Source organism: Heterodontus francisci, chromosome 15, assembly GCF_036365525.1.
Source record: "Heterodontus francisci isolate sHetFra1 chromosome 15, sHetFra1.hap1, whole genome shotgun sequence".
Lineage (NCBI taxonomy): Eukaryota > Metazoa > Chordata > Chondrichthyes > Heterodontiformes > Heterodontidae > Heterodontus > Heterodontus francisci.
The window spans coordinates 54,180,986-54,199,302 of record NC_090385.1 but is presented as its reverse complement, the minus strand read 5'-3'; the positions used below and the strand labels follow the sequence as shown (position 1 = coordinate 54,199,302).

At 40.9% G+C, this 18,317-nt stretch overlaps 1 protein-coding gene across 2 annotated transcripts in view; it reads right to left on the bottom strand.

Moving 5' to 3' along the window:
* Window positions 1-3,140: 3,140 nt before the first annotated feature.
* Window positions 3,141-18,317, bottom strand: part of si:dkey-251i10.3 (uncharacterized protein LOC553498 homolog) — a 48,817-nt gene continuing 33,640 nt past the window's right edge. For both annotated transcript variants that reach the window (XM_068047567.1, XM_068047568.1), the window contains 4 exons: window positions 15,534-16,415; window positions 10,202-10,392; window positions 7,511-7,610; window positions 3,141-4,464 (listed from right to left, as the gene is read on the bottom strand). In XM_068047567.1, the coding sequence (XP_067903668.1) occupies window positions 4,207-4,464; window positions 7,511-7,610; window positions 10,202-10,392; window positions 15,534-16,415 (1,431 nt within the window). In that variant the 3' untranslated portion in view covers window positions 3,141-4,206. The remainder of the gene's footprint in view (window positions 4,465-7,510; window positions 7,611-10,201; window positions 10,393-15,533; window positions 16,416-18,317) is intronic.

Below are 18,317 nucleotides of genomic sequence, written 5' to 3'. Positions count from 1 at the left end.
TGCAGGGCTACAGGGAAAAGGCAGGGGAGTTGGACTAGCTCAGTAGTTCTCAGAGAGCCAGCAGGAGCATTAATGCTGTGGAGGACGATGGTTTTCTAGAGCAGTATATTGAGGAACCGACTAGAGAACAGGGTATTTTAGATGTAATATTATGTAATGAGAAAGGACTAATTAATAATTGTAAAAGAACCTTTAGGGATGAGTGACCAAAATGATAGAATTTTACATTATGTTTGAAAATGAGGTAGTTCAATCTGAAGCCAGGGTGTTAAATTTGAACAAAGGAAATTATGAAGGTATGAGGGGCAAATTGGCTGAGGTGGATTGGGAAAATACATTAAAAAGTATGACAGTACTTAGGCAATGGATAGTCTTTAAAGAAATATTACATAGTTCACAGCAACTATACATTCCTTCAAGGCACAAAAACCCCAAAAGTAAAGGCAGTCAACCTTGGATAACAAAGGAAGTTAAGGATTGTAGAAGATTAAAAGAAAAGGCCTATAAAGTTGCCAGAAATAGTAGTCAACCCGAGGATTGGGAGGATTTTAGAATACAGCAAAGGAGGACGAAGAATCTGATAAAGAAAGGGAGAATACAATATGAATGTATGCTAGCAAATATAAAAACAGGACTGTAAAAGCTTCTATAGGTACGTAAAAAGGAAATGTTTGGCTAAGACAAATTTGGGCCCATTACAGGTAGACTCTGGGGAAGAGAAATGGCAGAGAAGCTAAATGATTACTTTGTGTCTGTCTTCACTGAGGAAGATACAAGAAATCTCCCAGAATTAGAGATCCAAAGGATTAGGGGGAATGAGGAATTGAAGGAAATTAGTAGTAGTAAGAAGGTTGTATTGGAGAAATTAATGGCGTTGAAGGTTGATAAGTTCCCAGGGCCTGATATTCTACATCCCAGGGTGTTGATAGAGGTAGCTATGGAGATAGTGGATGCACTGGGGATCATCTTCCAAAATTCTATAGATTCTGGAGTGGTTCCTGCAGATTGGAAGGTTGCAAATGTCACCCCACTATTTAATAAGGGAGGGAGAGAGAGAGAAAACAGGGAATTACAGCCCTGTTAGCCTTACATCAGTTGTTGGGAAAATGCTGGAATCTATTCTAAAGGATGTGATAAATGGACGCAGATAATAATAATAGTCAACATGGATTTAATGAATGGGAAATTATGTTTGACAAACCTGTTGGGAGTTTTTTGAGAATGTTATTAACAGAATTGACAAAGGGGAGTCGGTGATCGTGGTATACTTGAATTTTCAAAAGGCCTTTGATAAAGTCCCCCATAGGAGGTTGGTTAGCAAAATTAAAGCACATGGGATAGGAGGTAACATACTGGCATGGATTAAAGGTTGGTTAACAGGCAGAAAACAGAGAGTAGGAATGAATGGGTCATTCTCGCATTGGCAGGCTGTGACTAGTGGGGTACCGCAGGGATCAATAGTTGGGCCCAGCTGTTCACAATATATATCAATGATTTGGATGTGGGGACCAAATGCAGTAATTCCAAGTTCGCGGATGACACAATACTAGGTGGGAATGTGTTGTGAGGAAGATGCAAAGCAGCTTCAAGGGGATTTGGAAAGACTAAGCGAGTGGGCAAGAACAACACGTCGGGTTTGGGTCGGGTCGGGTTGCTCTTCCAGGTCTGGCATTCGGGCTTGGGTTGGGCCAGGTTGAACACACTCTAGCGTTACAATTGTGTTAGTGAAACACTGGAAACCACAGATCTTTTGAACTATGCTCCCTACTCTGCTTGGTACATCAACTTACTGTGTAGTGGGACCACCTGTCTGGGCACAACTCCATGGGTTTCTGTTTAACTAGTGACCAATCACTAACTTCTATGGTAACAATCTTTGGCTCACCACCTCCGGTACGTGGCTCCAATCTTTATGTACTTTTTAAACAACCTTTCCAGTTCGGTTAGTTTTTGTTGCTTATCTATAACAAGCTTAAAAAGTGAAAAACAGAAGGTAGTTAACTGAACATTCCGGTGGTCGGGTCAGGCATGGGAAAAAATGAAAGGACTCGGGCCGGGTCGGGCTCAGATCAGATGTGGTTCTGTCGGGTTTGGGCCGGGTTTGATTTGCAGACCCGAGCAGGCCTTTATGGCAGATGGAATAATATGAGGTTATCCACTTTGGTAGGAGGAATAGATGTGCGGAGTATTTCTTAAATGATGAGATTAGAAAGTGTAGATGTACAAAGGGACCTGGGTGTCCTTGTCAATAAGTCATTGAAAGCGAACATGCAGGTGCAGCAAGCAATTAAGAAGGCTAATGGTATGTTAGCCTTTATCGCAAGAGGATGAGTACAGGAGTAGTGAAGTCTTGCTTCAATTGTGTAGAACCTTGGTTAGACCACACCTGGAGTACTGTGTGCAGTTTTGGTCCCCTTACCTTAGGAAGGATATTATTTCCATACAGGGAGTGCAACGAAGGTTCACCAGACTTGTATCCAGGATGACAGGACTGTCCTATGAAGAGAGATTAGGGAAACTGGGCCTGTATTCTCTAGAGTTTCAAAGAATGAGAAGTGATCTCATTGAAACCTACAAAATACTTAAAGGGATAGACAGGGTAGATGCAGGTAAGATGTTTCCCCTGGTTGGGGAGTCTAGAACCAGGGGACACAATTTCAAAATAAGGGAGAAGCCACTTAGGACAGAGATAAGGAGAAATTTCTTTACTCAGAGGGTTGTGAATCTTTGGAATTCTCTACCCCAGTGGGCTGTGGAAGTTCAGTCATTGAGGATGTTTAAAGCAGAGATTAACAGATTTCTAAATACAAATGACATAAGGGGATATGAGGATAGTGTGGGAAAAAGGCTTTGAAGTGGATGATCAGCCATGATCGTATTGAATGGCGGAGCAGGCTTGATAAGCCGAATAGCCTATTCCTGCTCCTATGTGATGGGCCACATGGCCTCCTTCTGTGCTGTAACCATTCAATGAATCTACATAATCTGCACGGTCCTGAAGGGGGTGCTGCTGCCACAAAGAGAGAGTAAAAAAAAATCAGGGCTTGAATTAACCAGAGACAAAACCAATAGAGGGCACTCCACAAATGCTCACCTTTGAATGCTATTTTTAACAAACGTCTTTCACATGACTGGCTTTTATCAGTAATTGTATTTTATTCATATAATTACATGTTTACACTTGCATCACCTAGTTATATAAAAAGACAGCACACCATTCTGCAACAATCAGCATATTTTAATTAGAAATCCACTATTTTAATTGCTTAGTCACAGGGAGCAGAGTTTTATATCTCCAGTTCAGTTTATTTGACGCATTAAACTGGAGTATTGTACGAATGATTTCCCTTTTCGCGCTCTTCTGAAGATACCTATTCATACTGAGGTATAGTTCCACAGGTCCCAGTTACCTTCCAGTATTTGGTCCCAGTCCCCACTCTTCACGTGTAAGCCCAAACAGTGGGTGTTGGCAAGCTATTCAAACAGAGGGAAATCAGTTGAGTCCTCCCCTAATTCCCACAGAGAAAATGCAACTATGTGACCAGGATTGGACTCGTCTCAGAGGTGAAAAGCTGCCAGCACTCACTGTTAACGATCTCACATTACTAAAGATCACTTAAGTGAGGTGCATCACCTGTGGAACGATATCCAGGTAAGGAATCAATGATTTCAGGAAAGGGGAGGAAAATGATATTAAAAATCGTATCTCCCTATCTCTAGTATGGTAATAACTATGCATTATATCACTGCAATGTTAGTTAAGGAATATTGCTCCTTTTAGTATCTAAATCTTATGTTTTATACTTCACAAATCTCCCAATCTATCCAGGAGGGTCTTGCCCTTGTCTGAAGCAGTGCAGTCAGGGGCCATCACAAATGAGCTGCAATCCTCCTGCATGACCTGTAAGGCATAAACTCCGTAAATGCTATCTGTAAAGCCACTCTAATCATGATAATGAGAGACAGAACAGTTCCCATCTCTTCTTTCTCCATCCCACGAAATGTAATCACAGGCCACCTCAGCACAGTGCCACAGCCACAAAGGGACATAATTCAGGCCTGGTTGGCAGATTTAAACAGCCAACAAACTGATTAATCTACATCCTGCAAGGGAATGACAAAAATGCATTATTTATATAAGCAGGCCAAGGGTCTGATGAACACCCCAGAAGCTAGCAGCTTTGTGATGTGGGCAACAAATTGACATCAGTGAGATGGCTTCTTCTGCTGTACTCTTCTATTTTTATGAGGATTCTGTCCCATTTTTGACTTCACACTTTTCTTCTCATCTTGAAACACATCCTCCTCAGAGATTGGTTCAATTATTGCTCCCAATTTTGTCACAATTTTTGGCATAGTCAATTTCTGCGTTGCTCTCTCAGTATTCCATGTATTCCCAATGGGAGCACAGATACTCTTCTCAAACTGATTCCGATGAGCAAATGGGAAAGGTAGTTCATTTACCTGCATCAAAACAAAGAATTCAGCGCTGATGCCCAGACAGACTATTTATAATTCACACACTAGTAGCAGGCGATAGAGTCAGTTCCTGTTAAGTAAGTAATTGGTACACAAAGGATTTAAATAAATAGAATTTAGCATGGAAACATTACGTACATTTTATTAAAATAACTGTCTTCACTCCCAACACTTCAGATGCTAGTTTTACTGTCCAGTAAAGAATGGATCAGTACAGGTCAGAAATGTCTCAGATTTAACCTTTATTAAATAGTAATTAACATTAATTAACAATTAAATAAGTCAAGAGTGGTGGTAGGACAGCTACACTTGAACTCCACATCCATAGGCTAAGGAAAATTCTCACTCCTCCAATAACCTGTGCTGGATGTTGACGTCATGATGCCTTCCAAACCTGAATAGCCTGCCAACATTCACTGACAAGGCGAACACACGAAGAGTGCTCATTCGGGTGAGGTACTCAAGGATAGACTGTAATGGGAGAGTCACTGACCGCAGTTATTTAGGGATCATTCATTATTGTTTCAGAGCAGTAAGAGTGCACTGAGAAAGGCAGAAGGAGAGGAGAAATATATAAATGCTCAATATATTTAGTTTAAAAGAATGCTGTAAAAATCCAAAACTTCCCTGGTCCAATTTCCATTTATTTACTATTCCCAAGTGGGTGTGAGGGTTCGATGACAACACTCTTGTGAAGATAACAGCTGCAAACAGCATTGCATTGACAATAATCCTGCACCCCCTCACCACTAGCTCCATTTCAGAACATGGAGGCGGTGCACAGAACTATCACTTTCTTTGAAAACAACACACCAGCAACCGAAGTGAAAGAAATAGTCATGAGGGTTCTCCCTTGAGCTTAATTTGCTGCATTTTTTTGGAAAATGCCTTTTTTGGCAGTACAATACACAATGTGACTACAAACAAAATTTTAAAAACTCTGTGTAAGAATACACTCCTAAAGAGAACCGATAGTTAAATTTATTCAAAGTCAGAGCTATAGAATTTGACAGCACATTCAGTGTACCATGTCTGTGCTGGTTCACTAATCTGTTCACTTAGCCCTAAACCTCTGCTTTTTTTCCTTTTTCAATTATTCATTTGCTTCGGTTTTGAAAGCTTTTGCAGATTCTGATTCTACTACTATTTTAGATAGGGCGGTACGTCAAGACAACCTTATACTTATATAACACCGTTAATGTAATAAAATGCCCCATCATGCTCCTGTGAAGCATTGTTAAGTAAAATATGATAGTGAGCCACATAAACTGATATTAGGGTAGATAAACAAAAGTTTAGTCAAAGAGGTAGGCTTTAAGGAGCGTCATAGAAGGAAGAGAGGTAGAGAAGCGGAGTGGTCTAGGGAGGGAATTCCAGACTTTAGGACATTGGTGGCCATACCTTTAGTAGCCAATGGTGGAGCGATTAAAATCGGGGATGCTCAAAGAGGCCAGAATTAGAGGAACACAGACATCTCAAAGGGTTGTGGGGCTGGAGGAGATTACAGAGATAGGGTGAGACGAGGGCATGGAGGGATTTGAAAACAAGAATGGGAATTTTAAAATCAAGGCGTTGCTTAACTGGGTGCCAATGTAGGTCAGCAGGCATAGGGGTGATGGGTGAACGGGAGTTAGTGCGAGTTAAGACACAGGCAGGTCCTTAGAACTAACCTAACCGTAATCCTTCTGATAATTATCTTAAATTTATGACCTCTAGTTATTAATTCATCAACCAATGAAAATAGTTTTCCCAATGTACTCTATCAAAGCTCTCAATTTTAAATACCTCTTTTGGATAACCTCTTAACTCTATTTTTCCAAATGTAGTTCATCTCACTCTCCCACCAACCATCTGAAAAGTTCTCTCAGACCTAGCCAGTGCAGGGAAAACAATCGCCACCCCAACGTATACTCACTAACAATAATAACTACTTGTGTTTATACAGTTCCTGTAATGTAGAAAAATATCCTATGTTGCCTCAGAGGAGTTTGGGGAAAAAAAAACTGACACTGAACCAAGGAAGGAACAATTAGGTCAAAGAGGTGGGTGCAAGGAAGGCCTTAGAGAGGGAGATGAAAAGTCAATGTACTGTGCACTACAAATTACATTTAAATTTCATGCTGTGACTATATGTTATTGTATTAGCATACATGCTGCAGTTTACTGGTTGGTGTTTTCACTGTCACATAATTATACTCTAAAGTATGAATTAGTAAAGCCTCCCAGGTGAACTGACAGATCTCCATGAAGTGACGAGCTTAATATTAAAAGTCGAAAAGTGTGGTCATTCCTGTTCCAACTTTATTTTTAAAATGATTTGTTTCCATCCTAGTGGTTGTCAATATGCCTGGCAGAGTAAATAACAAAACAAGTTTGTAACAATATGCAAAAAATTTGGGTTTTATTTTGAAACCTTCATTTAAGACATTACCTGGAAGCAAAAGGTTCACACTTCAGCAAAAGAGTATCTTCCTCCTATATTTATTTATGGTGAATTTCGTTTAGTAAAGAATATAGATGCTGGAAAATTGAAAGTTTTTCTAGTTTTGGCATTATAGTGTCCATCAAAATCAGTTCCAGGTCAGGTATAGCATGGATTAGATCCAGAGTTAAGCTCCCTCTAGCCTGCTCGAGCAACTTGCTTTAACACAAAACAGCATCATCTGGTATACCAGTGTGATAGTACATTTTGGGGGCAATTATCATTTTGGCTACTCTGACTAATACCAACGTGTGTTAAATTGTGGGAAGTTTGGGTTGTGGAGTTGATCTCTCTAGGAACTGGATTTAACTGGCCAAGCTCAATACACCTATGGTCCTTAAAGCAGGCAGAATAAAAGATACTTCCATCACATCAAGTCTGGCCTGGATTCAAGACCTAATTTGAAGTAAATTGGTCGCATGCTCACCTGCCATATCACTAAACATCCCTCAAAGAATTCTTATTCATGCAAACATCTGGTATTCACTCTCATGGAATGGACCATAAATTTATCAAATCTGGAGCTCAACAGTGTGGTAGCCCCCTCACCTGATGTGCTGCAACTCCAATATCTCGTTTCTCACTGATTATAACATTAGGCAAATTTCGGTCCTTCCTGGGCGGAGGTGGGGCAGCTTTAATTAGGAACCTAGAGGGAATCAGTAGCCAGAGTACAATTAGGGCTAGACAAGATGATATTTTCCGCAGACATCTGTGGAAAAAAACTCCTCTAAAATAAGTTTAACTTTGCCACATTCTCTTTTATTTTTAAGATCTGTGAGAGTGAAGAAATAGCACCTTGTCCTTAAATAACCTGTCTCAACTTCACAACTATTCCCAAATGAGAAAGGAGATGGAACAGGAGCAGGCTCTGCTTTACACCCACTTTCTAAATACTAGTTGCATTTGCTGCTAGGAATTCCTTATCTGCAATCTGTTCTTTTGCTGCATTTATATCACTGGTCCGTTGCAAGATATGGTTACATAGAATTACATAGAAATGTAATTGAATTGTAATGCATAATCACTCCATGTTGGCGTTTATCCTCCACATTAGCAGAGATCCCAATCCCGTGTGTTCACCCTGTTCCCATAACCCTTTATCACTCAACAATCTATCCAACTTATTCTTATAGGTTTACACAGACTTTAATCATCAACTCCAGTAGTGCATTGCAATGCATTTCAGTCCACATAAAGTTTCTTTTACTGCTCTCTGCCCTAAATCTCTCATAATAATGTCCCCACATTTCGACCCTACAAACACTGAAAATGGTTGGTTTCGATCGACTCTGTCCAATCCCATCATAATTTTAAACACCTTGGTCAAATCACCCTGTAAGCAACTCTGCTCCAATGGAAACAAACCCAATTTTTTGTCTTTCTACCTATTTGTTTTCCCTCATACCAAGCAGCACACAAGTGAATCTCTATTATACTCTCTTCCCTTGCCTTAACCTCTTTCCTATAGTGTGTAGTCCAAAACTGGTCTTACTACAGTTTTATATATAATGATCTTGCATCACAATTTTTATATTCTATACCTCTTTCCATAAAACCCAGTATTCCCAAAACCTTTTATGACCTTATCCACTTGAGGTGGTGCTTTTAAATGTCTTGTAAATGTCAGAACCCTCAAAATCCATGTTCAAGTATAATCTCTATTTAAAGAAAAACAAAAAAATGCTCACACTTATTGGCATTAAATTCCTTTGCCACTTTTTTTGCCCGTTCCACCCACCCATCAATATCCCCCATCAGATTGTTTTAGTCCTCAGATTATTTACTATGACTTCCACTTTAGCATCATTTGCAATTATGGACAACATTTCCTTAAGTCTTCTATCCAAAACAATGATGAACATAGGGAACAGCAATGGTCCCAGAACCCTGTGGGACACTGCTATCCACTTCTAACCAGAGGTACTATCCTAACCTCCTATTGTTTCCTCCCTTCTAACTAGTTTTTAATCCAATTTGCTACCTTTTCCTTAATTCTGTAACCAATAGTTTCCTGTGTAGTATCTTGTCAAAGGTCGAATGAAAGTCCATATGTATCACATCCACTGCATCCAAAATATTTTTCAGCTCAAAGAATAGTCAGGTTCTTAAGCATGATCTTCCCTAAAATCCATGTTGGTTGCTTCTAATTATTTTCCCTTCATTTAGACGTTTTCAGCAATTTCACCTTTCATTAAAAATGCCAAATGTTCCTGACCACTGGCCTGTAATTACCTGGGTTAACTGTGTCATATAATCTAATAGCAGTTTCCAACATTTTCATAATTTTCTGTGCAGAGAATCTGCAAATATCGACACACACCTGGAGATCCCATACTGATTTCAGATAGACATTGCAAGCTACTCAAAGGAAATAATGCTATAATTGGAGAAAAGGTTTCAATTAGTAAATTACAACAGGAATAATGTGCCAGTAGGTCAATAGATATAGAATACAGTTTTTTGAGACACTTTCCCATTTTCTAGTCAGTTAAGCTTGATAAAATAGTACAAGTTGAAAAGAACCAAATCAGAAATATAGCGGTGATCTCCACCCATTTAACACCCCAAGTACCTTTCCCGTTTGGTTTTCAAGAGCTTTGGAAGTGCTCATCAGTCTTCCAGTTGTAAATGAGCATCCTCCATAGCATCAATATCAATGTATAAAAGTGGTGGGGAGGGGCTGGGACTCAGATACCTTGCAAGAATAGAATGGGCACAGATCATATTTCTATCATATCCTCAACAAGATGTATGGAAAATTTAGAGACAGCAAACCTGTCTGAATATGCAAAATATTTATAATAACTCATCATATCTGTAAAATTACTGTACATCTACAAAATTAAAAAATGAAACTTAAATGGCTTCTGTAAAACTATCTGCCACTTTACTGCCTAGGAAATTCTACAGTAGCAGTTCTATATAAATCTAAAAAAAAAAAGTTGCCCCATCAAACCGGCTCTTCATGCTTCGCACCCCACACCAAAGATCTCTATATACTATTCCTAACTCCGTTATGAATCAGACAGATTAAATCTCTGTAGCCCTCAGTCCCTTTTCTTGAACCAGTTCCCTTTTATAGATATCAACTGACTCAGAGTTAACATCTGTTTCAACTAGCGTGAAAATTAAGCACTTCTTCATAGCTGAAAATAATCATGAGATCTACAGTCCTAATTTACCAGCAAAATGACCAGAGACCTGTCCACACCATGGTCATTCTTCCAAGAGACCTACCTCCTTCTCTTCTTTGCACTTGGTTGGAGACCTTGTCCTCCCCACTCACCCCACCCTGGCAAGGTTAAGTCGATGTCTTTTGGTTTGCCAGCATCAATCTGCCTCTGCTTGTCTTTTAAGAAATCATCAATGACATCATCTGATGCAAAGGCCTCCTGGATGACCATGCGCTGGTCCTCTTGTCCTTCGTTCTAATGTGAAAGAATAAACTGAAAATTATCTCAAGAGCAGAGGTTCACTGTAATTTCCAAATGCAGTGTATTTAAGTCTATAACTATTTTCTTGTAATATTTTATATCTTCATTTGGATTATATACTTAATTAATGCATTAAACAATATTATTTCAAATATATATTGTGTTCTTCTATATCAATGTTATTCAGTGATTTTAATGAGGGCTACAATCTCAAATAATGTCTTGCTCAAGGACTACTCTAAGGACTGCAGCAACACAGTGTACATCTATCAGACTGCATCTGTGAGTGCTTGCATAGTTCCAAGCTCCTGATTTCAACTGTGCACTGTAAGCAGTTGCCACATGGGGGCAAGACACTTTTCCGTAGGAAGATGATTTTTTTTTTTATAAAGGATCAAGTTTGACTAGATAGCATTAGTGTAATAGGGTCCCTTCATGGGCAGTAACATCAATAACAGCCCTGCTCCCTAATTGCATCCCCCGGTATGTATTGTAGAAAAGAAAAAAAAGCACTGAATTCTAGATCGGACAATATTCCACAACCAGGCAGGTCATGAATGGACACCCAAAGGTGCAGAAACATCAAGTTTACCAAGGGGCAGAGGTGGAAGGTGTAGCAGGCTGCAAATAGCCTCGGGCCACAGCATGAATACCATGTTCAACTTAATCAACATGTCAGGTAGAGGTACAGTCACCATAGGCATGTCAGTGCTCTGTAATGGTTATGAATTCAGTCATGATTTCTCCACCAATTCTAATTAACAATAAATTGGAATTGGAACTTTTGGATTGAAGCAATACAGTTACAATTCTAGAATACAGACATATTGGCTGGAATTTTACGGTGGATGGATGGGAGCCGGACTCCAATGTGAAAGTCGGAGGCGAACCCACTTCCGCGTAGCCTGGGGATCCGTCCCGTATTTTACAGATCCCCAGGCTTTAACTGTCTCGAGGCGGGACTTCCACCCACTTGAAGCAGGAGGTCCTGCCTCAGTGAGCTGCCAGCCAATCAGCGGGCCGACAGTTCTTAGTCCCAGCAGCGCCACTGGGAGTGGTGGCTACTGATGGGACTGCAGCTAGGCCGACGCCATGGATCAAGGAGGGAAGGTAAGTAGGGGCATGCCTCACCAGGAGGATCGGTCCTTCCCTGGTAAGGCTGGAGTGGTCATTTGGGGGGAGGGGGGTGTCTTGGGTACTGGGGTGGGTTGGAAGGCAGGGGCGGCCCTCAATCGGGAACCCTGTGCCCGACTGCCACCCCCCTGGGACGCGGAAAGGCCGGCAGCTATCACAGGGCGGCCTTTCACGTCCCCAGCACACCCGCTTGACATGGGTAAAATGCCCATGGAGGCGGGCGAGGGCCCTTAAGTGGCCATTAAGGATCATTGTACTACACTTCTTACAAAGAAATTTCTTTCATTACTTGGTCACCCCAAAATCACTTTTCTACACTGCAGTGTTGTCCCAGGTTTTTCAGAAGTACAATGTTCATAATGTGCTCATTTGAATTGTGCATATTTTTAAGCGATGAATTAAGAGTCTCATACAAGAATATCTTATAGTACATCGGTACCAAATATAGTGACCAGGCTGCACTGGGACTCCCAATGCTAGTATGAAGAATACTCTCTGCTTTTTGATTTCTACAGATCAGACAATATTTGGTAATTATAATCTCTATAGTTCATCCTTAATTCCACAAACCTCTTTGGTGCAGGAAATTACACTGACTTTTAAACAGGAAATACCTATTGAACATAGCACCAAAATACTATTCTACTTACAGACGTGATGTTACACAACAGGTTAGAAACCATGTAATTTCTTTGGCCTTAAAGGTGGCTTCACAAAGATGATTCAACATTAATCATCAGCTCTATGTTCCCTAGAAGTTTATATTTCCAAGAAATAGGATGTTATGGATATTAATTGAACTTGATCAGTTGAATATTTACGTAAAAACATGTGAGGTGTATAAACAGAAGCAGCTAATCAGACACAAACACACAGCAGCAGAAATCCTGTTTACAATAAAACTATGTCTTCCAATCAAATTCAAATTGACATGCAATTGTACATTTAATTTGCCTTTTATACATATATAGTGGCTTTCGTGCAGAGAGATCGACTATTGACATGCTGTTCTCCCTTCGTCAGATACAGGAGAAATGCCGTGAACAACAGATGCCCCTCTACATTGCTTTCATTGATCTCACCAAAGCCTTTGACCTCGTCAGCAGACGTGGTCTCTTCAGACTACTAGAAAAGATCGGATGTCCACCAAAGCTACTAAGTATCATCACCTCATTCCATGACAATATGAAAGGCACAATTCAACATGGTGGCTCCTCATCAGAGCCCTTTCCTATCCTGAGTGGTGTGAAACAGGGCTGTGTTCTCGCACCCACACTTTTTGGGATTTTCTTCTCCCTGCTGCTTTCACATGCGTTCAAATCCTCTGAAGAAGGAATTTTCCTCCACACAAGATCAGGGGGCAGGTTGTTCAACCTTGCCCGTCTAAGAGCGAAGTCCAAAGTACGGAAAGTCCTCATCAGAGAACTTCTCTTTGCTGACGATGCTGCTTTAACATCTCACACTGAAGAATGCCTGCAGAGTCTCATCGACAGGTTTGCGTCTGCCTGCAATGAATTTGGCCTAACCATCAGCCTCAAGAAAACGAACATCATGGGGCAGGATGTCAGAAATGCTCCATCCATCAATATTGGCGACCACGCTCTGGAAGTGGTTCAAGAGTTCACCTACCTAGGCTCAACTATCACCAGTAACCTGTCTCTAGATGCAGAAATCAACAGGCGCATGGGTAAGGCTTCCACTGCTATGTTCAGACTGGCCAAGAGAGTGTGGGAAAATGGCGCACTGACACGGAACACAAAAGTCCGAGTGTATCAGGCCTGTGTCCTCAGTACCTTGCTCTACGGCAGCGAGGCCTGGACAACGTATGCCAGCCAAGAGCGACGTCTCAATTCATTCCATCTTCGCTGCCTTCGGAGAATACTTGGCATCAGGTGGCAGGACTATATCTCCAACACAGAAGTCCTTGAAGCGGCCAACATCCCCAGCTTATACACACTACTGAGTCAGCGGCGCTTGAGATGGCTTGGCCATGTGAGCCGCATGGAAGATGGCAGGATCCCCAAAGACACATTGTACAGCGAGCTCGCCACTGGTATCAGACCCACCGGCCGTCCATGTCTCCGTTATAAAGACGTCTGCAAACGCGACATGAAATCGTGTGACATTGATCACAAGTCGTGGGAGTCAGTTGCCAGCATTCGCCAGAGCTGGCGGGCAGCCATAAAGACAGGGCTAAATTGTGGCGAGTCGAAGAGACTTAGTAGTTGGCAGGAAAAAAGACAGAGGCGCAAGGGGAGAGCCAACTGTGCAACAGCCCCAACAAACAAATTTCTCTGCAGCACCTGTGGAAGAGCCTGTCACTCCAGAATTGGCCTTTATAGCCACTCCAGGCGCTGCTTCACAAACCACTGACCACCTCCAGGCGCGTATCCATTGTCTCTCGAGATAAGGAGGCCCAAAAGAGTGTGAAAATGGGCAAACGCAGACCTAATCCTAATTATTGGTTTATCCTCATTACCTACAGCAAATAGACCCCAAAATCCTATTTGATTTCATTCTGGTCAGAGTCATACAGCACCAAAACAGGCCCTTCGGCCCAACATTAAGGGTGCTAAATGCAAAGCTAGTTTCCTAATGCAAAGCAACCTTGATGGATGTAGCTGGCATGAGAAGCTAAGACAAATCTGAACTGCACACTATTTTATGATCCTCTGGAAGGCGGGATCTCAGGCGGGCGGTGGCGGAGAAACTGCATGGAGACATCTGCCATGGAACCTGCATGACAGCATGATCATTTACATCTGTTAAATACTATTTAGCATACATTTGAATGCCATTCGTTGTGATCTTACCAGACCTTTGCAATCTTGTGCTGGACGTGCGACACTCATGTGCCTTAAATTTCACATCTTTAAAAAGCTGGTGCCACCGAGGCAAGAGTCCTTGGTGCCTCGAGAGGATAAGTAACTTTACTGGTGTTATCTAGGGGAAGTGGATGGTGGGAGAACTCTGCAAGTGGTTTGTCTGTGAAGGAGATGTGGGGGGAACTTGGCAAGTGGATTGTTGGGGGGTGGGGAAGAGGGAGAACTCTGCAAGTGGTTTGTCTGCGAAGTAGGGGAGCCCAGGGGTGCTCTTGCAGAGAACAATTTTTTTTTTTAAAACAACACAGAAGTGAAGCCTCAGGGAGATATTGATGAAAGCACATTAGTGCAAATGCAGGGCTGGCGGCCTTTTAAAGATGCTCAAGCATCAAGTGATGACGTGAATGGTGTCGCCATTGCCACCGCCGCCATGTGATTGAAGGGGGCTGCCACCAGTATGTTAAATGGCCGCCTGCCGCTTAACCGCAGCAGTGCAGCCGCTGACGTCACAGGCGGGACCATCACCACTTTTCACCCCAACTATATCCCAACTAGCTTTTCACCACTAGAAAACTAAGGGAGTCAAGCAATAAGTTGAAAGCTATAATACAGCAGAAGTGATAGAATTATTGTAAAATGCAACTATTTCAAAACAAAAATCCACCAGGGTTTTAACACTGTTACAAAATGCATAATTCAAACGAATGTCTCCAACAGCAGTTACAGCATACTAGAAACAAAGGAATGTACAGGGCCAGATAGACCTGTTCCAGTGTCTCGGAAATACCACACCCAACAATATCTATCATACACCTCTATAATATATTTCTCCAAACACTGAAGGAGATCTTAATTTTCAGAATTGTATAGAAACTTTTAATAATGGCTTTCAGGATCATTGTTATGCATGAGGTAAGGTACAGCAAGACAACCAAGTAGAAAGTGTGCAGTGGCTTTAATGTTGTTAGTACTGACTCTAATGTTTTTGGAGTAAGCTCAGAACTATTGATTGCCTTGTTCCTGTAATACCTGTCAGATTACATGCCAAAAAAAGCTGGGAAATGAGCAATGAGTTTCTGAAGAATCAAAAATAGCAACCACAGATCCTCCTTATCTCTACCAGTAATCGATTAACCAATGTAAATTAAACTCCATAAAATCCATCACTCATTCTCTTACCTCCTCTTCTATTGCTGTTGGAACCAAAGGCATTTCAATGGTTTTGGATGTAACCATCAACACATCCTTAGGATTGATGAGCCGGTTCTTTTTCACTTCAGTTTTAGCATTTGATTTATTTTCTGAATCTACTGCATCGCCACTGAGCTGTGGTGTATCCAAGGCTGAGACCTCACTAAGGTCATGGCCTTCATCCTGACCCAAAGTCTCAAATTCTTCCATTGTCCTTTTGCGCTCTAACTGTTCATCTAGTATTGGCTCCTCTCGCTCTTCTGGTATCTGTGCATCCTCCTTGCTTTTATTAGTTCTCATTTTCTTATTTTTCATTTGAGATTTTTTAGGGTCTCTTGATGTAGGCTCTGATTTATTCCGAATCAATTTCTGAAAAAGATTATTAAACTCATTCACGTCTTCTTCAAGATGCTCCTCTTTCTCATCTTGATCACCAGGGACAATGCTTTCCTTTTCATCATTATTTTTCACATTTTCCTCATTCTTGCTCTCACCTACGATAACAGACGATCCAGCCAGATCACCCTCACATTCTTTACGAATTCTCCGCCGTTCCTCAAACTCCTGCAACAGCACCTCATCTTCTGATAGCTTCTCCCCATCATCTGATTCTTCATTCCCATTAACCTGTACAGGAGTGACAATCTCCATTTCTCGTGCTTCAAAATTCTTAGGATCAGTACTCAATGTTCCCAACATCCAAGGGTTGACTACCGTATTCGTATTCATCTCAACATCATTCACAAAATCTGGAACAATATCACCCCTGTCCACCTCAGTTTCAACTTCATCCTCACTCTCTGATGGAACCAGCACTTTTGTTGTGAGCATTTTGTTCTTCTCTAGCTGCTTCTGGATTGCATTGCGAGCCTAAACAAAGTAGACAATGTTAATAGCATAATTAAATAAAATAATTTCTGTTGATGTTTTGGAGAACTCCATATAACCAACTGATGCAGTTGAATTCCATTAAATAATAAATTCATTTCCATCAAATTCAATTCAGAAACCAGGAATATTTACTTAACGGTATCACACACTGAAATATTATGTTTTAGAAGAAAACGTCCAGCACATTGGAGAGGCAACCACAACTTAACATTACAATTTTCACTCTTTCCATTTTCCGTGTTAATTCAGGCTTTGTACTTCCATCAGTATTCATGTGATGTGAAAATGTTATTTTTCAAAGTAAAGGTCAACTTGGTTTCACCATTAGGTGCATGCACTGCTCCATTATCATGTGCCATACATAAGAAAATGCTTAACTTTCAGTTTAGAAAATAGTCAAAAAAACTAATGAAGTTACAGGGCAAGAAAATTTTTACTGAAAAAACAAAACATCTACAATGCTTTACTCATCTCAAAAAAGTAAAAATTTGTACTCAAATGGAAATCGGTGATGTAATCCAATGAGGAGCAGCCCTAAGCAGCTACAATAGTTGCAACAGAAGCCTGTGACTTTGGGTATCCAGTTTAGAAAGACTAATGTCCTGGGGTGAAATGACTCCAGATTATAAATCCTTGGGGAGTACTGGAACAATTAATACTCCAGCTGGGTTTTCCTTCCCCTTTAAATAATCTGTATGTATTTAAGTATTTGAATCAACATTTGGTACTTTCTACAAGATGCCACACAAAAGGTTAATTTATAAGATACAGTCCCATGGTAATAAAGAGCAGATCCTGGGGTAAATTGTTGTAGGCAGAGGGTTGTCAATGATAGCAGCTCCGCGTGGGTACTGATCACTAGTGCAGTCCCATGGGGATCAGCATTAGGCCTGTCGCTTTTTATTAACTAAATGATCTGGACAAAGGTGTTGAAGGAACTGACATTTAAGTTCATAGATGACAAAGATTTTGCTCGGGTTAGAACCCTGGATGAGGAGAAAAGGCCCACGCCTGGCAGGTGACATTTCATAACAACATGTGAATGGTTATCCATGTGGGGGTAGAGTTAATGTCAGGCTTGCATATACCAATGTCTAATGTCTACTGAGTGCAAGAGGGACCTAGGTGTTACAGGATGTGAGTTTCTAAAGATTTATGATCTGCGCAGTGACAATATAGTAGTGTTATGAACACTGAATTTGTAGTATGGTTATGTTTTAAAATTGTGATCTTTCATGCAGTGTAAAATGGATTCGAAGGAAACATGTGACCTCAAACCAATTCTGCCCAGAGACAAGCCAGGGATACTGGTTATCATGACAACAAGGAACCCAGATCAAAGACCCTTTTGAAAGTACAGTGCAAGGTTGCAACACCTGAAGGACAATGAGTTTCGTTCTCCCAGACTCTCAGATCATAAACAGGGAACCAGGGGCTCTAAAAATTGTTTATTTTTTGAGAAGGACACTGGGAGATCCAAACCCATTGCAACTGGGAGGAGTTTGGGACTTTTAACTGTGAAGATACCATTTCGATGAGAACACTGTGTAATGTATAAATGTGGTGTGGGGTTTTCAAGTGTTTTAATAAGTTAATGGGAAATACCTTTGTAACTTAGCGTATTAGCTATCGACTAAGTACTGTGTAGTTAATGTTGATTTTTAGTTTAGTTGTTATAGTAAAAATTTTAAAATGTGAAATTTTGCCCTGTAATTCTTTAATTGGTCTGGGGAGTTAATATCTCTTGATTTGAAGTTAATGGTCTCTACTGAGGTCGTAACAATTGACAAATAGAGTACTGAATGTATTGCTAGGATGGCAGAGTGTAAAATTATGTCCTTGTAGAAGCCTTTGGTTAGTCCTAGTTGAGAATACTGTGGG